The 25,756-nt window shown below is 29.7% G+C and overlaps 1 protein-coding gene and 1 long non-coding RNA gene across 2 annotated transcripts; one reads left to right on the top strand and one right to left on the bottom strand.

The window, feature by feature from the left end:
- Positions 1 to 1,859: 1,859 nt before the first annotated feature.
- Positions 1,860 to 3,451, bottom strand: LOC111030710. The gene is made up of 3 exons (XR_002604125.1): positions 3,168 to 3,451; positions 2,375 to 2,589; positions 1,860 to 2,237 (listed from the first exon to the last, which is right to left on the bottom strand). It is a non-coding gene; the product is annotated as an uncharacterized LOC111030710 (long non-coding RNA).
- A 312-nt stretch (positions 3,452 to 3,763) lies between these two features.
- On the top strand, positions 3,764 to 25,019 carry LOC111030709 (membralin-like). Its single transcript, XM_022310358.1, has 13 exons — positions 3,764 to 4,035; positions 4,331 to 4,642; positions 4,703 to 4,983; positions 8,437 to 8,570; positions 12,098 to 12,204; positions 12,288 to 12,384; positions 12,471 to 12,714; positions 12,807 to 12,897; positions 18,340 to 18,397; positions 18,490 to 18,573; positions 18,959 to 19,091; positions 19,920 to 20,019; positions 23,687 to 25,019. The coding sequence occupies exons 2-13, from the start codon at positions 4,409 to 4,411 to the stop codon at positions 24,098 to 24,100; spliced, it is 1,977 nt and encodes a 658-aa protein (XP_022166050.1). The 5' UTR covers positions 3,764 to 4,035; positions 4,331 to 4,408; the 3' UTR covers positions 24,101 to 25,019.
- Positions 25,020 to 25,756: the final 737 nt, after the last annotated feature.

The raw sequence follows: 25,756 nt of genomic DNA, 5'->3' as shown, positions 1-25,756 counted from the left end.
AAACAATTGTCTGCTAGATAGTAGCACATAGTTTGTTTTGGTCATAGGGCATAATGTGATCTATGAACGTATAATTTTTAGTAACCGTATAATATTATAATAGGTAATAAAAATTAGTATCCTGTCTATTTTAAAATCAGAATAGGTAACCTTAATATTCTGAAAGATTTTTTTCCTATTAAAAGTTTTAAGCGAAGAATAATTAATTTAATCGCAATAATATTGTTATTCACAAAATAACCTTGCTGGCTGTTTTATGTGAAATACAAATTTATAATTTTAGAATATTTTGGATTTATAGATGAGTCACTAATCTATTAGAATTATATATATATATATATATATATATTTAGCTAATAAATATAACTACCTAAACAAATCAATAGGGATAAAAATAAAAATAAATTGAGTAGACTTGATTACGCATTTATCATGGCACCTCGGTCCGTGGTATATCTGTTTTAAAATAAAAATGTATATTAAATCGAATAATCATAACCAATATTCATATATTATTATTATTATTATGAAATAAAATAGAGGTAATCGATGAAGTATAAATTATGAATATTAATAGTAGGTACATCCAATACCTACAGCCATAGAAAAGAGATTACAGATTACAGATTACTACAGCTATCGTATATAAAATATTATTAATATTTAATAACTAACTATTAGATTTAATAGTTTTCGAAATATAACTAATTTAAACTGATATTTAAAATTATTTTTCAATTAATAGTGTGGATATAGTTTTAGAGTGTAAAAGATGATTCAGTGTTTTAGAACGATGGCGATAGTGCTGAAAATAAATGAATTTATTTATTGTAGGTTGGTATAGGTCCACATAATAAAAACCATTGGTTTAATTGTGCATAGGTACATGTGGTATAGTAATATGTTATATGTAGTATTGTATGTGTATAGTCTAAAAGTTAGGTCATATTACGTTATTATTTATAGATTTTAAGTAATAATACGCGTTTAGTTCTTGCCAATGTCATTTTTCTTTAAAAAAATTCTCATCTTAGTACCCATATTATGCTGTGGAAATATAGGTATTAGGTCGATTTTAAATTCTGAAATTCAAGGTCATATAATTAGAGTTGGTATGTATAGTGTATTTCCTTACATTTCATTCTGTAAATTAATATTTGCGTGAAACCAGTTTTATGATATTTTTCAGTCTTTTTGCATTATATAAGTACTTAAAACCGAATGTATAGAACTGTGTACATAGTATATGTATTTATCCATATAGGTAGGTATACTTATATAGTTATATAGATATATCATATTTACAGACAACTGAGTCTGAGACAAGGGACGGGAAAAAATGCTTTAGTCCTCATTATGTTTAGGTGCCTAAATTTGTTTAACGAACTATATTGTTTATTGACATGAACATAATATATTTTGGCTGGGGTTCATTAATATGGTATGATGACTTCAATCGATACCTACTACATACGTTATTAGGTACGACGTATAAATAATAAATCTATAACATTCAAATTAATATTTTGAAAATTCAAAAAATAATTTTTATGATTTAATGTCATTCCTAACGAAAGGTTGAATTATTTAATTTTACATATTTACAATTTATCTAAACCTGTCCCCTATTGAATATTTATAAATGTATGTGTAGCCATGTAGGTAATGTATTATGACAATTGTGAATCAAATCTAACACCTAATTATTATGATATGCAAATGCAAATGCAACATAGATATAGGTACCTCGTATCCGTATTATTAATATCACAATAATTACATAATAAATATTTTTTAGAGAATATTATCACTGCTATTATTAATAATTACTTAAATATTTATAAGTACCTATACTCAGTATTCTGATCCTATTTTATTCTTATATTGAATACACTGTGGTTACTTAAAAACACGATTAAAGGTATAAGTGTATAAGTATATTTTTAATCTTGCTTAAAAATTATTGAAACAATATTACGTCACATTTGGTGACCTATCCGGCAGAGACGAATTAATACACAACCCGTTTATGTCCAACGTCGAATGGGTATTATAAGTACCTAAACACACGGTCGACAAACGGTATTCAAATATATTATAGTCAGTCCTTGAAATGTGTTATATATACGTGTTTGGTTGCATCGATCGAGTTTTAAATCTAATTCCTCGTCCAGTCTGACTGTGAACAGGTAACAGTGAGCCTGTTGCTACACTTGAAATTATTGTCTTTGGTTTCACTGAGGAAAATAAAAATGTCGTTAAAAATGTGCATTACAACCGCAGTAACACAGCAACAATACATCGTATAAAATCGTAATTTGATTGGCGCTTAAAGTATTAGAGTAGGAATGTAGGATTATCCAAAGTAAGTTACCTAAGTAGGTAGGTACCTCGTCGTACTCCGTCGTATAGGTACGTCAATTCATATTTCTCAAGCAAACTACATGGTTAAGAGAACGATTTTTTTAAACTGGAATTGTGTTATAAAAAACACGAGATAATATAGACAAATGAAAGAAGAACAATATCAGTTCTGACTTCTGGTCTGGTTGCACTGAGGTTACTGTTTTCAAAATTTTCTTTCGCTTCCTGTTAATATTAATTTTAACCAGGTTGAAATAAACATTATAATAATGATTTCCAATGATAAATAAAAAATCAAAATTATCAAAGCAAAAAAAATTCAAATTTATTTTACTTAAAAGTCACAAGTTTTAAAGGCTATTTGCAGGCTGTTAGCCCCCAACCAAATAACTGCCATCGTATGGCTATATATTAGAAGGGCGCACACAGGATTTTTTTTTTTAGGGGGGGGGGGGGTAATTAAAATTATATCGAATAGAATAAATTTTTAAAAGTGTACAGAAATCTGAAAGAACGCTTGTTGAAATAAACTTTATATTAATATTAATTTTTGCACTTTGAGTTTTTATTTAGTTCCGGTCATGTTATATTATATAAGTAATAATATTATGTAACTAGAGTTTGTTCATCAAATGATGCCTGAGGGCTGCGACAAACCAAATTTCATCGATAAAAATATGCCTAATCGTAAGACGTTTCCAGTTTCGTCTGTAATATTTTACATTTTTTTTTTATAGAACTTGATAATTGACTTAGAACTAATGTTTGTGATTTTTAAGTAAAATGCATTTGACGTTTTTTACCTGTTGTTTTTTTCCTAAATTCACGTTGTAGGACGATTTAATAAATATCTAAATTGTATATCATCTCAAATCGTGGCATTCAGTTGAAGTACAGATTATACAAATTATAATTTATGGATGTAACTTGTAGAATGAAGAATTTAAAAAAAGTCAAGAAGTCAGAAGACGAGATGTTATCGTCGTTATCACCGGACCGTCGTATTATCAGTGAATATCGTATTATCTGTCGATCGCAGACGGTTCATGTTGTGCAACGTTGGAATAAACTTGTCGACTACGGGGTCTCAGGTACGACGACCAAAATGCATTCGCAAAATCGCTGCATTCGCACTTCGCAGTAATAATACCTATAGTAATAATAATAATAATATTATAATTAATACAGAACGTACCTGTCCTACCTATCTATCACATTCACAATAATAATAATATCCCCGAGAACTACAACTCGATTCTCGATCACTCTTATTATACGTCGACACGTCGTGCGCGCTATCATTCTGAACCCCCCAAACGATCGTTATTGGAGAATAATTTATTTATCATTATTATTATATTATTGTTACAAGGAAAAATGATAAAAAACGATATTATTATATAGTTCGCGCACAGCTGCAGCTGACTACTGCTTTCGCGACTGCGAATTTTCAAGTTGAACCTGTTCGTCGTCGTGCATTCGTGTTTCCTTTTTGTTGCCTGCCGATCCGATTGATACGCAGACCGTAGTAAAATCATTTCAATTTTGACGCGCCGCCGCCCGGCCTATTCGCCCGTTCGCCGCAAGTCCTCGACCTGAGCACACCCATAGGTATCCATAATAACATAGCCGAACGCTGTCGCGTTCGGCCCACACGTCCGTCGATATAGGGTGAGTACGCATGATTTTTAACCACTACGATCAAAATGCCCGTCTTCTCAACGTGAGTACTGAGTGTGACCCTTTCACAAGTCAGGTTATCTGGTAGTACCAGTTTTGCGTGTAGTTAGGGTCTTTTAAAAAATGTTCTTGTCCGTGACGACAGTTTCTTTTTTTTAATATTTTCGCCCGCGTTCCTGTTGTCACAATATTGTGTCTAGTAGCTTCGGGTGGCATACAATTGGAACGCAGTCCGATCCGGAATTCTTTCTGCATCAAATTTATTGGTTTTTATTCTCTCCGTCAGGTGACGATGCAGTGTAGCATTAGTCGACATTTCTTGCCGACGTTTTGTCTATTGCCAAGTTAAGGGAACCACTTCATCATGCCCGCCAACGGTCACGATCACGAAGAACTGGTGGTTTTGCCACCAAATGCTTTGGACATGAGGACAACAGGGGTGAATAACAACAACAACAACAATAACAACAATAACAACCAGGCATTCAATGTACGAGATCGCTTGTTCTACGCTCTGTTTTACAAGGCCACCCTGGGGTATGCGAGAATATTCCCAAGATCTCTAAGGAGGCTTATAGAATTTGTATTTTTATTAAAGGTAAACTCTGTTTGATATGTTGACAATTTGTAATTTAATATTTGTGTTTTTTGATTTTAGGCTGTTCTATCATTTTTTGTACTCGTTTATGTGCACATGAATTTCTCACGAATGCCGGCCAATTGTTTAGACCATGTTAAAGATGTTTGGCCTAGAGATGGTATACTCAGAGTGGAGATCATTCGAAGTTATCAGCGCAGTCATGCAGAACAAACAGGCATGATAAACGAATTGTTCACAGTTGAAAAATCTTATGAACGTGAATACAAACTAAAACGTTTGGATACAAGTGATGAAAATGCGTCATTGTTCAACCGCTTTACTAAAACTAATAATCCTGAGTAAGTATCTAATAATTATTAACTAAATAATTTATTTGTTTTATTGTTCTAAACATGCAGTTCATTTATTTAATACTTATTGAAAGTCAATCTTCTGACAATGTGCCTACTAATTGAGAAAATTTTTCATTGATATTCAAGTTTCTAGAATAGACCCCTAAGTACTAAATAGAAAATATTAAAAACTAAATATTCGTTTTCAAAATTCATATTTTATCAAACTATTGATTGTATATTTTGCTTCTGCGGGTTTTTATACACTTATGATATTTATTTTTCATGAAAATTATTAAATATCTTAATATTATGCATTATACCTAGTAGGATGTTGAACAAAATCAACAAACTTTTCATTTACAATACTTATATTGTTTTTCATTTGGCATTTGTATTGGTGCTTTTTAAATAATTTTTTTGAAATTGAACTTTAGCCCGGCGACTAAGGCTATTAGCTGTTGTAGGGGCTATGAACTGTGTTGGGGGTAAGGTTGGTATGGTAGGTTTTGGAACTGTAGGGGTTAGAACACTTGTGTGTTTGTTTTGCCAGAATTTCTAGTGGGCACCCGTAGGTTTCTGGTATGCCCGGGTGGGGGATGGCGGCCACTCTCTCCAGACACCGTGACAGCCCGGAGAGAAGTGTTGCCCGTTACCGATATTCGAATCGGCGACGGTGCGCGTTGCAATCGACGCATTATCCACTCGGCTACTTTGTCCCCCTAAATTATTTTATTGTTATACTTAAGTTTAAAAATATCTTTAAACTGAATCTCCAAATCCATTGTATCTTCTATTATAGATATTAAAGTGTTGTAATAATTAAAAATGTTTTTTTTTTATTTGGTAAAATTGAATATGATATAAATACAAAAGTGGAAAATCAAGCATTTTATTTGTTTTAATAAATTCTGTTAACACTAATCTGTGTTACCGCTCCTTAGTAAACCTTATGGAATAAAAATATTTCCTTTTTTTCATACTATTGTTTTCTGATAGTTTTTAGGCTGTATAAATGGCATAAAGAATCAAATGTTTATTATTAAGTATAGGTATTAAAATTAATTGATGAATGGGGTTACTCGTGTTTTTTTGGTAACAAACGATCCTTGCTTACATTTTTTTTACCAGTAATATTACTTAGAAATTATTTATTACAGCGTTAGAGTCTTTTGGTTAGATAATGTGTTCCACGAGGTTGTTTTCTGTATATTGCTTTATTGACATGGATTTGTGTATTTCCACTACAAATATAATTTATGACTATCTTTCATCATGATTAAGTTTCCCATGTAATCATTATTTACACATCTGTTTTATTGTTATAATTTCGATATAATTTTGGGTTTTAACATGTGCTGATGTGGGGTTGCTTAAGTTCCTTTTTGTAATAGTGTTACAACCATCATAGCTAATTCAAAAGGGTTTCAACACTTTGGTTAATCCCAAACATCAAGATTATTATTATTTAAACATAGACAGCAATCTGAACTTTCATTTATTACTCATTTGATGACTGAAAAATCTATGTTAAGCAACTATTAGTGTTCAAAAATCTTTTTTATATAAAATACTAGCTGTCCTGTCATGACGTTGCCTGTGTATTATATAGCTATATAAAAAAACCAACCTTTTACCCCCTTAGAGGTCAAATTTTGAAAAATCTTTAAAAAAAAAAAATAATATTTATAAATGATTTTAATAATTCTATATACATATTGTTATTAAAAAATGATTCTATAGTTATAATTATAATCTGTATAATTAAACACGTTTATTGCATATCGTTAAGAAAAGTATTATTATTTTTCGATAACGCAATTTGTATAATTGAGCTATTCGGTGTTTTCCATACAACTATTAACTTAATAAAAATGTTATGTTAGTTTGTAGCTTATAATTTCAGCTAGTATTCCTAAGTCATAAATATAGCGGTTGCAGCCGTTGCTAAGTACGATCATCAGTAGACAAATTAACGTGTTGTGTCGAAACAAAGATCTATTATATCATTATTATATTTTTTCTAGCTGATCCCTTGCACTTCGTTGTTCTTTAAAAATGCCAACTCTATATGATCAGTATATTATCAGTAGAGTCCGGATTTGTATGCACTCAAAAAGGTCAAAATAGTATGCATTTATGCATCAAAAAACTTCAAAATATGCACTTGATATGCTCTTATTTTTTTTAATAATATGCAAAAATATGCTCTTATACCCAAAATATTATATGCATTTTAATATTTTTTTTTAAATTCTTCCATAAATAATAATTCAACAAAATTAGATAAACTTAATTTTTTAATTATAGACATTGACTTTAAACATTTTTTAGAGAACAGTAAATATTTAATAAAGAGAAATCCATGTTTTTATTAAAGTTGGAATAGTGCTTCAACTTTTCGGCATTTTAAAATTTATAAATTGTAATGAAATGAAAATTTTAATTTATAAATTTATGGAATGCAAATTGCGAAATGATATATGGGCACTAGTGCACAATTGACTGGCGATTATGCCCGACAACGGCAACGCGATGACACTACGCTGCGTGTTTACAAAATATAAGTCTAATAATAAAACCAGTCAGCATTGTTACGGATGGCCGTGTTGCGGCTTGTGGTAAACGAGATATAATTTTAACATGAACTGTCCAAAAATATAACATACGGAGAATAACATTTATTTCCCAACAATATGTAATGAACTAATAATTTCAACGATGAAATTGAAACAAAATAATTGGCTTAATAAACTTTTAAACAAAATATGCTTGGATATGCAAAAATTTTCAAATATGCATTTATATGCAAAATAAACTTTTTTCTATGCATTATCTGTTACAAAAATCGTCCACATTTCATAACATTTTATGTATTTATTTGATTTATTTATTTCTTATTAATTGTGTATTTCAAAATTAAAGAAATATGTACATTTGAAGACTACGATTAAGTAATAATTATTTTTTGTCTTAGTTCAATATTATTCAGATATCGTTGTGATGACATGATAACACTCATAAGTCATAATCATTGATTTTGTGTGTACATAATTTAATGGTATTCGTTTATTACATAAATATAATGTATGAATAGATATATGTATATTGTATACATGTATTGATAGAAATAATGTTATATATACAATCACATACTACATAGACCATTGAAGATGTTACTTATAGTGTTTCTATATTATGCATTTATATTTTCTCCTCATATAATTACTAATAAAAGACAATGCAAAATATTTGATAACTTCTAGGTTTTGATATAAATTTTGATATTTTCAATTTTTATAAAATTTCAGGGTAGGCTACGGATATTTCATAAAGGGCAGTGGCTCTCTTTTGGTGCTGTCGCTGATAATTCGATTATATATAAACATTTATTGATTAATATTATGTATAATGTACAGCATATTAAAAATTATCTTATGACAAAATATTTTTTTTTAGGAATAAAGGAGAGGTTGATATTGAACCATCAACAGAAGGGTTAGTTGAAAATAAATTTCGAGATACAGCTCAAAACAGCCCAAAACCTAGCTTATTCAACTACTTATCATTTACAAATTACATAAGCTTTGAAGGTAAAATGTATTCTAAGTAAACATAAAATAAGAATTTTTATTGCATATTAAACTTATTTGTTGGTGCCATGGAAAAAGGAGTCAAGTGTTTTTGGCAGTTTATGGTTAAGTTTATGTCAGCACAAAAAGCAAATAAATAAAATTTACTTCTGATTTTTTTATATTTAATTATCAATAAATTTAATAACTTTACTAAAATCTGTTAGAAAATATTTGATCCCTATATTTTGCATGATAATAAATTACCTTTATACTATTTTATACTTATAAACTATATATTTTTAATTATAATTTTTATATATTAAAACATTAGGCAATTTCTTTGGACAGCTATATAATAATTATGAAGTTCTACTGTACCGATATTCATGATTTTTTTCAAACACAAGTACTTGGTATGCAGATTAATCATCTAATGAGAAAAATCCTAAAATGTATTAGTTAATAGGTAGTTTTTGGAAATATTTAATTTTTGGTGTAGTTGCTTAGCAACGTCTGTTGCTTGCTGTGTGAATACACACATCTTTACAAGTACTGTGCGTTACTGCCAGGTATATGCATTTGTGGCAATGGCTTGCCCACAATGCTACGTATACTATTGTGTTATCGTTGTCGTGTACATTTTCTAATAATAACACTATTTTTGATTTCTCCATTTTGCCATGTTGTGTACAGTACTAACAACAGAGAACGCTGAATAGTGTTTTTAATATTGAACTCTTACAGTAAAATTTGTATATAATATTATTATTAGATTTAGTTTTTATTTAAAGTGGAATATTTTTAATGGAATTTTTAGATAGTTTACATTTAAGTGGTTTACCTCTGCATAGCTTGGTACTACAGCAAGGTACTATATATAGTATTGTTTATATATTTCTAGGTACTTATCAAATATTACTAATTTTTGTAAAACTTAATGCATAAAAATCAAATCTATTTTTATTTGAAAACAATAATTATTTTTAATAAGTTAGATTAGTATTAGTTTAAAAATCCATAGGTATATTAAGCTTAACAAATAAAATTGCATCTACAGCTATGGATTTGATACTGGAGCTTATCGAAATATTTGTTGTTTTTCATTACTGATGGTTTAACAAGTTTAAAATAGTTTAATTAATTTTGTTTAAATTTGTGTTAGTTTTTCTGTTTTAGTTTATTAGATAAAATATCAAAACAATTTTTAATTTATCATAAAAGTTTGACTGAAATTTATTTTTTATATTTTATATTAAACAGATTAAAGAACTTTGCTCTAAAAATTGTAATTATATGATTTGAAATTTTAATTATTGGTCTATTATAATTATGATATTATTTTGCTGTGAGCTGTTCAATATATATTGTATGTATTTTCTTTTTATTATTCTTGTTAACATTTAATTTATACAGGCATTAGATCACATTTAAACCAAAATCTAAATAAGTTAAATTAAACAAAAATATGTAGTAAAATGATTTATATTTTGACATAGTAAAATGTAGCAATGATAATCATTTTACATCTTTTCTAGTTTGAACTCTAATACATTGCATTTTTTTTTTATAAAGTTAATTTTACTCTTATGTTACTTATCATAGTTTATTTGTTTTATTATTATTTTATTTTTTTTTAATTGACCTTAAGCTTGGTAACTATGACCATTAGCTGTTTTTGTAGGTTTGTCGATTTGTAGTGGAGAGGAATGGTAGGTTTTAACAAGTGTGTGTTTGTGATTGGTAGTAATTGATTGGGCACCCGTAGGTTTCTGCCATGCCCGGTTGGGGGATGGCGGCCTCTCTCTTCAGACAGATGTCTGCCTGGACAAAAGTGCCGCCCATGACCGAGGTTTGAACCGGCGAGGGTGCAAGTTGCAACCGACACCTTAGTCCACTTGGCCACTCCGTTCCCCGATTGTTTTATTGTTGTCGTCATGACGACTATGTTGTCTAAAGTCTAAATTCAAACTATTTCTGTTAAATTATTAGATACAAAAATTTTAATTGGTTATTTACAATTATTGCCATGTTGTCTAAATATTTTTAGCCCATTTCATATTTTACAATTTTAGTTCCTTGGGTCTATTTTAATAGTGACAACTTACAACATAAATAGTCTTAGTTAGTAAATAAATAGAGGTACTATAGCAACCAGATTAAAAAAAATTGAATTAGATGAATAGATATGTTGTTCTGTAAGACTTCAAACAACAGTGCATATTAAACAGTTTGAATTTTATTGAGCAATGTCTTTTTAAAATAAAATAAGTTTGACTGTCTAATAGGTTTAAAACTTGTAACTTTAAACAGTTAATATTTAAATTAAATAATAATACATTTAAAATCTTTGATAAACTTACCACTTCCCTAAATATAAATATAATATAGTTTTTATAATTCAAAAATTATTTAAATATGCTAATACATTATTTAATATTTTATTTAAAAATTTAATACAAATAGATCCTAATTTAGAAGTTTCCAAACTTTTCTATCACAACCTATTATAGAAAATGTTTAAATTTGGCAATCTACAAAATATGATATTGTACTTAATTTATATTTAACTATTTATTAATAGCATTGTATATTTTATAAAAAGTATAATTAATTTAAATGAATTAAAAAAAAAACAACATATAATTGTTACAAATCTATTGAGAAAAGTATAATTGCTTTCAATTTTGTCTTTTTTGGCTCTCATATTATTAAATACTAATTCTATTTTGCAATTGTCACAGTAAATAACATTAGTTAACAGACATAAACAAAAAATATAATGAAATATAATTGTAGCCCATGTACACACAAAATACATTATTTTTAATCATCTAATATAGGTAATTTTAAATATTATATCCAAAAAATGTATTTCATAATCTTTTGTGACTTATCAGAAGCTTAATAGAATCATAGCTTTCTTGAACCTCTGTATTAAATATTTTCTCCAGCAATAGATAATTTAAAGTACTTATCAATAGTTATTTTTGGTACTACAATAATTACCTATATAATCGTCAATAAATAATAATCTTTTTTTTAAACTTATTTACAGTTTAATATTATGCTCAGTTGGAATTTTTGTAGTAGAGAATTGTGATAAAATTGTTTTTAAATTCATATTTGTTTTGAGTATAAAAAAATGAAATATTAGTTTTAGTTATAAGTCATAACTTAAATCGAATTGTGCAATTATGCGTTGTATGTTCGAAAATATGGAAAAAAAAGTTGTTCTATTTAACTGAGAATAATCCAAATTGTGGACATATTTGACAATCAATCAAGCAAATGCATAGAAATCCTAGCCCTAGTTATAACTTTTAAGAGTTCTTTAATTGTTCAAATAGTTTCAGAAATTATAATATGATTTTATAAAAATTGAATAATTGGCTGTTGCCATAAAATATATTTTATAGTGTTTAAGATTATTTTATCATCTGCGGTTATTCACAATTGGTATATCTTACATATATTTACGTATTGACAAACAATTTTCATTTGTTTAGTATGTACATTTATTATTTCTTTCTTTTTTTTTTGTGCAGACGAAAAAAAAGAAATGTATAGCAGTACCACTAAGACAAATCGTCATACCACTAGTAAATCAAATTTTTCTCTAGTAGAAGACTCAGCACAATTTCGTTCTACTAAGGTACTTGTAATATTCCATTCTTGTAATATTCCATTTGAATCCCTTTTATGAACATAGTAATAAAATGTATTTTTTTTTTTCAGTATCCAAATAGTTCTATTAGAGGTGTATTGGGAATCGATACTAGTTCATTATTCCAGTCTACAAGTACCTCGTCACCTCCGATCGACGACAATGATGGTATTTATATTATATGTGTTGTGAAATGGGCTTGAATGTGGTTTGTCGATGAAAATGCATACATTATTTGATTCTTCATTTTGTAGTAATATATTATGAGAATTACATTGTTGAATATTCATTGGAGTATGGGTTCTTGCGTTTGTCGCCCAGTGCCAGAAATCGATTGGGCATTCCTGTTATGCTAGTAGCCCTAGAGCCTACTCGAAACAAGTGTTTCGGCGATTCGGTGGGCCAGTTTTTCTTAGAGTATTTCCTTGGCTACGATGACTTACTGATGTCCTCCGTTAAATCACTGGCTGAAAATGAACAAAACAAAGGATTTCTGAGGTAAAGACTTACTCTCAAAGACTTACGGTTTGTTGTAAATAATTTTAATTTATTACTATCATGTAAATAATAATTATTGTTTAATATTTCAGAAACGTCATTACTGGAGAACATTACAGATTTGTGAGCATTTGGATGGCTAGAACGTCTTACATTGCATCATTTTTCATAATGGTCGTGTTTGTGAGTATAAAATTATTACTTATTGTGCACAGCATAACCAAAAAAACTCTTATTTTAAGCAGTGTGTTACACAAAAAATTACAATTAATAAGGTGGTGGTTATGGTAGCAGAGGTGATCGATCTAGTTTTTACTCAAAAGTAAAAGATCCTATTTCTGTATAAACTTTTAAAAATAAACAGGGACACAACTAAATGTTTACTGAACATTTGTTGTAATTCTTAAGTGAATAGAACTGTAGTGACTTGAGAAGCTATTTTTCCAAATATTTATCTAGAAACATTAAATTTCTATAAATTTTGATAAAACCTTTTTTTTGCTCAGTTATAAAGCTTAAGAATTTAATACAAGGTTATTCCTAAGTTGTTATTGCTGGAAAAAAAGTTTAAAAGTTGAATATACATTTAAAGTTAAAATTTTGACAAAATTAAATATTTCAACAAAAAATAAAAATTCTTGTTATTTTATTGTAATACAAAATTATTATTCATAGTAACTTGAAACTTTTACACATGTTATTATATTTTGTATATACAATGAAATCCTCAAAATATATTTTTGATTAATTTTATGCTGTTGCCTATTTATAATACAAACCTATTGACTCTGTTCTATGTAAGTCGGTATCATTTCAAAAGTTCATAACAATAAGATTTACAATTTATTATTTTATAATATTATACTATTACTCCTACTATTACTAGGTATCTAAAATTCATAGCTATTAAATGCTTCGCTATCGTTAGATTTGTGTATGTATATATGATTATATGATCAATGATTAAATAGTTAGATATCTATAAATTATTGTTCTTAGTTAAAATTATAGATATTAATTTATATTATTATTAAGTATACCTCGAGGTCTTTGCTAAGCCACGTCTCCACGATAAAAATTTGATTTAAAGAAAACTTGTTTTAACAATATATTTTTAAATTTGTTTTTAATAATTTTCTTGTCTTTGTTAATTTCTTAGGAAAAATTCTGATAGCTTAACTTTTCGATTTAATTTCGTTAATTGAATACTATAAGTAGTCAAAGTAATGCTTCGATTTTCAACTTCCGTATCTTTTCTGATAGGAAAGTGATTAAAATAAGGCATCTTAGAGCAAAATTGATAATTCCTAATAGTTTTCAAAAATGTTGAGGTAAAAAAAAAAAAACATTAATTTGCAAAATAGTTTTTGATAAAATTAGTTTTGTTATTGATGTAACTCATAATCGAATACCAGTAAATACTTGAAACTTTCACTAAATGTTTATATTAGCATTTTATATACACCATTTTAAGCTTTTAATAGACATAAAAATATTGTCATTAAAAAAAAGTTTGGTCTGTCAAAAGTTTGAAAATTGAATACAAGGTTTTTCATAAGTTGATATAATAGCAGTTAAAGAATATTAAAGATAAGTCTTTAGGTACAACTTTTTTTTTTCGCCATTTAAAGTTCAAATGTTGACAAAATTCATCAAGTTTATATTAATTCAACCTATTGTATTACTAATGACTAATATTAAAATAAATAACTTTGATATTTAGCAATGATATCATAAAATATACTTACCTAGTAATATAGACTGCCAAACCATCTTCATTCAAACTCATTTTTCATATACAATGATTTCATATTACCACTGAATTTAAATTTAGAATATCCATTAAAGTGACCCTGTGTAGACGCCTACAGTATAGCAGAGTATAGCTGTATAGCAGAGCACTTGCCCCCCTTTTGGATCCTGAGCGGAGTAATAGATGCATTGATATTACAATGATGTGTGTTTTTAAATTTATTTAATTTTTTTTTGTGTTTGTCATTAGGGTTTCTTGCAGTAAAAGTGCTTCGATTTTCTTCAACAGCAACTTTTCTGGTAGGAAAGTGTTACTAGTTGCTGTATTTGGGAGGTCAAAATTTAAAATTCCCAATAGTTTTTAAAACAACAGGAAAAACAAACAAAACATTAAATAAAAACTTGAATTTTTACGCAAAACAAGTTTTCGAAAAAAATCGATTTAGTTTTTAGTTTAACTGTAGCAAAAATGACAGTTGATACATGAAATTTTCACTGAATATTTGTATTAGCATTTTCTACACACCATTTGCCTTGAACTATTTATAGGCATATACAATTTTCGATTATTATTTGTTTTTATTAAATTAAAGTCGATAAAAAATTTTTCGCTCTTTCAAAAAACCTGTAAATGTAATACAAGGTTCCTTGTAAGTTGTCGTTAGTGCAAATTAAAGAAAAAGTTGAGCATAAATCCAAAATAATTTTGTATGAGAATTTAAACTTAGAATTTCGCAAAATGCATAAAAATTACGAAAATTAGAATATTATGTATTTATATTTAGTTAGAAAAATGTTTCTATTTATATCTAAGATTTAAAAATGTGATACAATATTCCTTACAAGTTTGTTTACCTTTATCAAAAACAAAATTTCTACCGGAAAGTCAAATGAAGTTTTTGTCAACGTTTGAATTTGAAATTTTTACAACATTGGATATTCACTCGATTTGTCTAGTAGCGATTTTTTTATTTTGTTGTTGTTCAAAAACGAATTACTGTAGATATTTGAAATTTACACCAAATGTTTATTTCACCAATTCATATTTTTGATACAATTTTCAAAATATTTTGACTCGTTTTAAGCTGTTGACGGACATTTAAAATTTAAATTTTTTTCTGTAAATGTCAATAACATTTTATTGGTTGGGTCAAAAAGCATGAAAATTTAATACAAGACTCTTAATATACTGTTAAAATAGCAGTTGAAAAATATTAAAAATACATAAGCACAATTTTTTTATAAGCTTTAAAGTTCTAATTTTGACAATATTTATCAAATTTAAAATTGAAAATGATTTTGTAGTTAAAAATGTATAATATTTTCAATTTTTATAGCTCAAGATTTAAAATTTAAAACAAAGTTCCACTTCAGTAGTTTTTCTGTTACTAAGAAATCTAAAAAATGTATGAATAGGTACAGTTATTTTTTACAGAAATTATAAGTTAAAATTTGGACAAAATTGTATACTAACACAAAGAATAATGCTTATTATTTTGTTGTAATTTGGTTCCAAAACTGCCCAATTTTACATAAGCAGATATATTTAATATTTTTTCAGCATCTCTGATAATTTAAGAATAATATTAATGCAACTTACTGGCTACCATATTAATAATAAGTAGGTAATTACAATATAAAATATCCTTAACTGACATACCGCCTCCGCTCAGAATCGTTTTTCATATACAATGATTTGATATCATTGAATTCAAATTTAATACCAACCATTACAGCAAAAATTTTTAGACACCTAATGTACATCACAGCAACATCCACTTACCCTCTTTTTTTTATTATTATAATAAACCGCAAAACTAAATAGACGACTTTTTACAGAATCATGATTTTAGTTAACTACAATACACATTTATGTATCTAACCCAATATTACTCTAAACTTAAAAAACCGTTGACTTGAATCTAAACTTGATTCAACTAATTATTATGCAGCTTGCAGTCACAAGGCACTGTCGATGTGCACGGACACTTTGTTTGATTGGCAGACGGTACAATTAATATATATTTTTAAATTGTATACAATTCAATTTTTTAGTTCTGATTATAGTTGTATGCGTCTCATATATGTTTAGGCCAGTATATGGGCAGTAGCAGTGGAGAAACAAAATTCGTTTTAGGATTTAATATTCCGTAATAACTTATTAGTATAAATAATAATAACAATACTTTTATTCTTAAATTAAGTTGTTCACGTAGGGTAGAAGTCTCGTGTATTATTTTTCAACATAATACGTCTTCGATCAAATTACCGCCTGAAGTCATATATGTGAGATTGCTTGGTAGCAGCGACATAATGATTAAGAAAACCAATAAGAAAGGAGTGCGTGAAATTAGATACGATGTTTTATTCCCCCGAGAAATGAATGCCCATATATCCTCTTCCTCCTGTTGCCAATTACTATAGCCGAATTTTCCCCTTTTTGTTAAAAAAAAAGAAAAGAATTTGGTATGAAAATTCAGTTCTTTTAAATCACCTCAAACTACCGACTGGCGTGAAGTAATTTATTTCAATTGAAAATCAATTCGACTCGTTTAATTACGCGTGTTCATCATAAAATATGTAGTTGATGTATCATGCCGGTACCTTTATTAAATCATAATATATTTTGTCGAATGATCTAATACAAATTAAATAATCGCAATATCTCGTTCGATTTTACGCAATTGGCATTCTTAGTTTATTGCGTTATTTATTATATAAATAAATGCTACAGGGATAAATATAAATTATGATCGAATTACTTAATGAGTATATAATATAGAATTCGATTAAAAAATAATATTACAATTAATCATTTTGTTTTATTATTTTGTATCTTTGAATGTTGAAAACTATCAATTTCTGTATAAATGATAATATGTTGTTATGATTTAGCTTATATCATCAAAATAATTAATAATGAAAATTCTAGGGCCTATAAACCACATTTGTTTGTGTAAAACTGAATACTTTGATGTGTATTTATAAATATCTTAAGTAATTCATAAATATAGTTGGAATAAGCTTTTAAAAAAATTATTTGAAAGTTATAGCGGGAATAAATTAAAATAGAGGTAACATTAATTTGGAAAAAGATTTAAATTATATAGGGTTGACGAAGTTATAATATTACCTTAGAGTCTAATATTCATACGTACATTTTAAATAAGGTAGGCACAGTGCGTTCTATGTATTATCAACTAAAAACTTCACGGTTTGAATTAATTCTTTAATGTCATTCATTACCTATTTATTTATTAATATTTGTTATTACCTAATTTTTTGAAGTATAATTTATCAATATTTTAAACCTCTAAAATGTTGTGTTGTAGGAAATGTTTTCTACAGTTCTCAGCTACAAAATGATTTTTAATATTGGTTTCGGTTGAAATTAAATATTTCGTAATTACTTTAAGTACCTTAGCTGGATATTCTTTAAAATATTTTTGTAAATTCCTTTAGTAACCTATCATATTTTTCATAATTTATAGTTTTAGACTAATTGGCGATCACCTGATATAACGGGATAAGACTTCTACACTGGTAGGTGTGTGTGCGGGGGCACTCCTCTATTTTTTTTTCAAAGTCACACACACTAATGATCTAGTTACTACCCACATCTTAGGCTAGCAAGCGTACAATTTGAAAATTGCTTTTTGGAACTCCTTAAAAACTGTCCGTTTGCAATCCATTTAACTAAAAAATACGTATAACTTTAGATTTCAAATCTTGCCTCATATCATGTTTTACAATTTGTAACTGTTTTTCTAACCACATTAATTGCTTGATGATTATTGATGAACCAGTTCTTAAGTACATTGTGTATATGTTAATAATTAACATTAAACTATTTGTTTGTTTTTTTGCTTTCAGACTGTTTCGATTTCAATGCTCTTGAGGTACTCACACCATCAGATATTTGTTTTCATAGGTAATATATATTATTATTATGGCGTTAAATAAATAAATAAACAGTAATAATTATTAAAAATATTTTTTACATTTTGTTTATTTATGTTACAGTGGATTTGCTGCAGCTATTAGATTTTCACGGTTCGCTCTCTTTCCCGGCGGCGCCACTTTTGACCGTCATACTGGCTTTGGTCGGTGAGTAAAATAAATTATGATAATAATGATAGTAATAAATAATAATCCGTCCGTGTGATTTTTCGGCGGACCCGAATATTATTATTAAAACATTTAAAACCCTGTCAAACGGCGTACGCGTCATTGGAGTTCACTGACGCCGTTGACGTCCGTCCCCCGAAACATAATTTTATGCATTAACAATTAAGGACTTTGTCAACACGATAACATTGTGCCATGTCCTGCACTCCTGTAGCATGTGTGCGGCAATAATAATGACGTGGAGAGTTGGGGTAATAACGCGGGGGTTGTCGTGTATTAAAGGGTTTTTGATTCCCGATGACGATATACGTCCAGTTAGTTTATTGACTGTTATTATAATAAATATTATTCAAATTCCCAACAGGCATGGAGGCCATTATGTCGGAATTTTTCAACGACACCACCACGGCGTTTTACATCATATTGATCGTCTGGGTAGCTGATCAATATGATACTATATGCAGCCATTGTCCGATCACGAAAAGGCATTGGCTAAAGTGAGTACCTATATAATATAAAAGCTATTATTATTGTCGTCATATAATATATATATCCTACGGCAGGGGGTCCTAGTCAGGGGGTTGGCAGATTGGGGGATGGTACTGCAGTGACAGGGGGTGAGGGTATTGGCGAAGAAATTACACGAGAAAGTTGTCTCGAACACGAGTGCATCACAGTTTGACATGAGGTACGGAAAAAAGGAGGAAGGAAGAAAAGGGTCCATTGCAGGACGAGGAATACGAACGCAACACTACGGGGATTCCGTTGACCGCCCGCCAGGAACTGTAATGAATATACCAGAATTGCACTTTTCCTCCACTCCTACTCACTCAGTCTATCTGGTATGTGCGCTTGTGCGTAAGTGTGCCAGTCGTCTCTTACAGAAGTGTAACTGGATGGCTAAAAATAAAACTGCCTGATATATTATATATACAGGGTGTTTTCACCATCAATATAACTTATTTTCTTTTCAATTTATTATATTTAGAATGCTACCTGAACTCTATATGAAAACAATTAAAAATTTTTTTTCGTGTTTCTTTATAAACGTGTTTGAGATAGTACAATTATTGAATTAATTTATGTAGGTATTTCAAAATTTGAATCTCTCATTTCCATGAAGAATAATATTTAAATAATTGTGTATATCAATACAATATGGTACTTCTTAAAATTTAGTGTAGTGTTGGATAGTAAACACGGCGAGACACCCTGTATAAATATATATATATATTGTAATATTTATAGATATATGCGTACTATGTTGTGTGTACCTAAGTATATTGTATATTTGTGTATGTAAATCGATTATGTTTCTGTTCCAGGTTTTTCTATCTGTACCACTTTTCGTTCTACGCTTACCATTATCGGTTCAACGGTCAGTATAGCAATTTGGCTCTCATCTGTTCGTGGTTCTTTATTCAGGTAATACGAAATGACTTTTTTTATTGTAATTTTTGCTATTGTTTTTATGTTTTTACGATGGATTGGATAATATGAGTATATTGTAAATCATCGTTTATTTTACATTCTAATAGCGTTACTGATTGATTTTGGATCGATGCTTGTAGTGTTTGTTATAATCACAATAGGGTGGGTGCCTTTTTTAGAATTGTTCCAACTAAATTATTTTGATATTTTTTGTCTGGTTACACTGCAAATCGATCCGTTTTTTTTTAATTGAGGACTAGTAATATTTTTATTTAAAATTTAAAATGCTTAACAAAGGTTAGTAAGCTGAGATTTTTCTGTAATATTATATTGCGTTATGCTTTTGTTGCCCTCCATGCGTTCTGTTTTTTACTATTATTGGAAACGAAATTTTATTGTTTACGGGAGATGAATCTTATTGTTGTACGTTGCACGCCGATGGTTTATTTGTGGTCGTTCATGTATTGTACGCAATACATAGTATTATATATTTATGTTTATTTGTATAATATTATCACTATAGTGAACCGATAAGGTATTCGAGTTTTTGTCGTCTGTTCTGGACATATGATTTGAACCATTTCTAATTTGAATATTATAATATATTGGGGATATCGTGAAGTCTGCAATAGATCGTTATTCACACTGCGCACCATCGTGATGCTTTTATAGTGCTTTTACAGCGTTGTTGTTTTTTCGTTATCGGTCCATTTAATATTATATATATATCGTACCTGTGTTATGAATTCAGACAAGAATTTTAAAAATGCATAATACTTTCCAGAACTTCGTGGACACGTTTTTCTTGATGCGCTCTCCGGTAATGCAGACATTTATATTATAGTATTTTAAGATATGCAAATTATATTTGTCGTACGTTGACAGTATAGTATATAATATGTACCTATATAAACGTTGAAAATCTTAATAATTAATCAGTCAGTGAGCGATTCTAAAAAATTAAAAACATCTCTTTGAGCTATTTTTCAAATGTTTTGTAGCAAAGTAAAATGCCACCCTTTTATTTAAGTGAACTCTTCCGCAAAGTTATATTAATGGATTTGATTTGTGTCTGAAACATTTCTCTCGATTTCTCCTCGTTAGTGTGTTAGTTCCGGTTTTTTCTTCCTCCTCTTCTCTATATAAGCAGAAAACACACATCTCGAAAAATACTGAGTACAGGTATATATCCTATATAATATTATATACATATAGTGTATATAAGTATTAAGTATATACGCTTTTGAGGGGTGTTGCGCGATCAAACACCATTTCACGTTTGATTACGTAGATATTCGGTATATATTTATATATATATCGCTATAGTTGTTTCTGTCCGAGTTCGTATTTAATATAGTGATATCAGCAATCTACGTAATGCGGTTCACTGCCCGGCGCGTCGACGGGGTCGTTTTGTGATTATCATTATTGCTGCGTTATATTCGGGTTTGAATTCGATTTTTTTTTACTGTAATTTGAATGTGCAATTGTCGTGTCCAGTACTGTGTTATTGTAATTAACGGACAAAAAACCCAATGGTCTATATTATTATGTGTATTTTCTAGAACGCGCGTCGCACACAAGTGTATGTATATATATATAGGGTCGTAAACAGAATGAATTCTGAGCGTCGACGTCCCGGAGGGTTGATGTGAAATTTCCATATAAATTTAACAAAGAGCAATGTCTGTCCTGCACCTCCTTCTCCACCCTTTCACTGTGGCTCTGCTTGCATATATACTTTATGATCGAATCGTTTTTTGCTTATTTTCGTCATTATTATATTTAATGCATCTTTCTTTTGGGGCCACCAGTTTTATCGTATAGCATATTATAATAATAAAATAATAATAATATATTCACGTAAACTCTGGCGCAGGTTTCGAATTATTTAAATCTGTATGACTGAATAGTGTTATAGAAATAACGCCGCTGTAATGATATTATGTCTCAGTCACGCGACACCAACGCACGTAGTTACATTTTTAAGCGTAATTAAATATCACGATTAAAATATTAGTTTTGTATAGTTACGTTAAAAAATGGTATAAATCTTCGTTATAAATTGCATCAAAATTTATGTAAAATACAAATTTAATTTTTCTTCAATGTCTGTTAGAATTTAAATTATTATGTACTTTTATAACATTCTTTAAGAGGACGCTACACCCGCATGTGTTATCTCCGTCTTACAAACGTAGAACATAGCAAAAACATATTTTGCGCGGGAAAGAACCGAGAAAGCTACAGTCATAATTAAGAAACGAAATTTTCACCACATAAAAAGGAGAACGTTGGCTGTGCAATATCGTTTTTATATTTTCGATATCGGAAGTACAAAAAAAGTTTTTCAAATTTGAAAAATACAAAAACAAATGTATTTTGAAACAATAATAACTTTTTTCATATAAGTGATATCGAAAAAATAAAAACGATATTGCACAGCCAAAGTTCTCCTTTTTATGTGGTGAAAATGTTGTTTCTTAATTATGACTGTAGCTTTCTTGGTTCTTTCCCGTGCAAAACATTGTTTTGCTATGTTCAACATTTGTAAGACGGAGACTGCACATGCGGGTGTAGCGTCCTCTTAACACGGTTTTTTAAATTATATCCAAACAATAAAAATGTTTTCATTGATCATTTTTATGTATTATAGTACCTAGTTAATGATATTGACTTGAAATATTTGTATCTCACATTTTGTTATATCTTATGTCATATACATATATAGGTATGCAGTTTAACAACAAGATAGTTCTTAATTTCTATAAACGATCATTAAAACTTTTAAATAAATACCATTTATACGAGAAAAAAATCAATGAATCAAATGAATTAGGTTTTTCGATATTTTGACTACCTACTACTATCAAATATTATAATAGAAATATTTGACCGTTTCTCGAGTCAAAAAATAATTTAACAATAAAATATTGTTATTAAATAATTTTTCTGTTAAATTGTAATCTCTCATGTTTTAATATTTATGATACAAAATTATTATAACCACGAAATTTTTGTCTATCAAAACGATATGGTTTTAATACGCATAGTTATTGCATGATTTATACTTTAAAGCTCTAACTAGTATAGTTTTGGTGGTTTTTGTGTACGCAATTATGTCGTTTTTATTTTTGTCTATATTATTTTGTCAAATAACACTCACAATATTACACATCGTCTCCAACTGCGTTTGAGTTTAAATTAAACATTTTAATAATAGATCCAATAATGTGTGATATGAAAAGTCACGGCGTTATGTCCTTCGAATTTATATATATTGTGATGCCTTGTCTCAGATTCCCGGGATACGTGTTCGTATCTTCTCGCTCGTTCTTTCGTTTTTTCTTTACGAATCTTTAAAAAAAATTGTACACACCCAGACTGAGTTAAAGTGGTAGTACACCGTGTATGCATGTTTTGTTATGATTCTGTCGACATCGTGTTATTTGCCAATCGTATACATACGGACGGTCAACCGGAAAATTAAAACGCATTTTCACGGTCTTCTTCACTTTTTGTGAGTGCTGGTGCTCATAAATTAATTATTTATTTATAACCTGCAGAACTTGCGAGTTGCGAGATCGCAGACAGCCGCGTCTGTGCAAATTTGAAGTTTCAAAAAAAGGCTTAACATTTTTCCCTTGTCTTTTTTCCGCAGCATTCCATGATTTACTTTTATCATCACTACGAGCTGCCGTATGTGCTGCAGCAAGCTCAACTGCAGCAGGTGATCATCCAGCGGCAACAGCAACAGCACCAGCAGCATCAGCACCAACACCAGCCGACCGGCGGGGAGTCCTTGCGTCCGGAGGGCAGAAGTCCGGTAGAGGTGACCATCAGGCCGGTTCAGCATTTCAGCCTGATGAACGGACTGAATAACCTGGGTCGTTTGCGGGCGGTGCTCTTGCGTCGGCGGAGGGTGAGGACTTTCGAGCCTCCGCCGCCACCACCAACTAACCAACAGAACACGTCTCCACAGCCTCCCCGGACGCCTTCGACGACGTCCGACGCGACCGGAAGTGCTGGTCCGGAAAACGTTACGGCAGCGGCGCCCACTGTCGCAATGCAATAGTGTGCTTTATACCCGCGATGAGCTGCCAAACTACCTACCACCTATACCTTACATACCTATCTTACTTACCTTATAATACTCTTCAACAACAACAGCAACAACTCCTACAATAACGATGTTGACGACAATTGCTACTACTGCTCCTCCTGCTATTATTGTAATAAAGTTTTTATAATGCCGCGCATATTATATTATTATATTATAATTAACACATTAACGCCCTATAATCTGTGATATATGATATACGTGTGATAACGGTGGTGACAACGACGAAGACGAGTAAAATGATGTATATAATATATGTACTTATGTATACATCACGGGACTTGAAACGGCGGCGGCGTATGTATAGCGATCGTTTAATTAAATATATTTTATTGCTTTTGTTATTATTATTATTATTATTATTATTATTATTATTTTGTATTTTATATTTTATTCTTTGGAAAACGGTACGCGAGAGCCATCCGGAATTCATCGTTTATACGATAAATAATAATTTATTATCGTAGTAATATTATGTTTATCGTTCGCACAAACTCATTCGCGTGATTGTGGGGGTATGTGAAACTGGCCGCTCCGCCGCTTTCGTCCTTGCGGTTGTGATGAAAGTGGCATCGGAAAATATAAGTGGTGATGGAGCCAGGGAACGTTTTTTTCTTATTTTAGGATTGTATTTGTTTTTATTTTCACTCTACCTAGTTTGTAAATTACAATTGTATATTTTTTTGTTCTATAGCATTTGTAATTAATATTTATACATATTAATTATTATATGCCATTTGTTATTTTAAAATATTGATATTATATAATTTTAATACCGTTGTACTATAATATATTATCGTGCAGTGTTATGCTGTATATGACGTGTACGTACGTTTTTCGAACATTCAATTATATTATATAAACATGTACGAAGTTTTTATTGTTTTAATTAATTTTTTCCATCTACATATCGCTTGGATCATTGAATGTGCACTCCATAAAAGAATTTATCCGAACATTTTTTTCAGCTTGATCCACAGAGTCGCGTATATCTGTTTCGTCTTTGAAGCTTGCCGTGATGTCTGTGGTTATACCAAGTGAAATTAAACATCTATACAGGCCCTATATCAACGATCGCATACGTGGGATCTAACTCTTTATGTCGTATACTTGTTGGACCGTACACCCGTCAACTGCAAAGGTAACTCGTCGATACTGGCACATGTGTCATGATAAATAATAATATAGTTTATTTTTCGATTTGGGTTTTTTTAAAAAAAATAATTCTTTTTGAATTTCGTGGTCGGTGTCTGATGTAGTGAACTTGTGTATAGTGTATACAGTTACGGTGCACATTTTAATTCATCGGCCCGGAGCGTTTTTCTTTCGAGTGTAATAACTAATAATTAACACTCCCAAGCCCTGTTTAATTGGTGGACAGGGAGAGGGATGGTTGATAAAAACAGGTCGAGTATCTGCCTCCTACCTCTCTCTCACTCTCTTTGCATATAAATGTATAGTATAATTGACCCACGGGGAAGAAGAAATGGTGTTTAATGCTGAAAAAAAATCTGAAAACAATAATTAAGTGTATGGTAGGTACCAAACAGCCGTATTTATAAAGAGAGCGTAAATAAAATTCCGCCTCCGTTTCGTAACGGGGATGAGAGC

This window comes from Myzus persicae, unplaced genomic scaffold (genome assembly GCF_001856785.1).
Source record: "Myzus persicae strain clone G006 unplaced genomic scaffold, MPER_G0061.0, whole genome shotgun sequence".
Lineage (NCBI taxonomy): Eukaryota > Metazoa > Arthropoda > Insecta > Hemiptera > Aphididae > Myzus > Myzus persicae.
This window is presented reverse-complemented; position numbering and strand designations above follow the sequence as displayed.

Coding starts and splice junctions, on each gene's coding strand:
- LOC111030709 (XM_022310358.1), top strand. CDS start 4,409: ATGCCCGCCAACGGTCACGATCACGAAGAACTGGTGGTTTTGCCACCA. Junction 8,571..12,097: donor AAATTACATAAGCTTTGAAG/GTAAAATGTATT, acceptor TTTTTTGTGCAG/ACGAAAAAAAAGAAATGTAT. Junction 18,398..18,489: donor TCAGATATTTGTTTTCATAG/GTAATATATATT, acceptor TTTATGTTACAG/TGGATTTGCTGCAGCTATTA.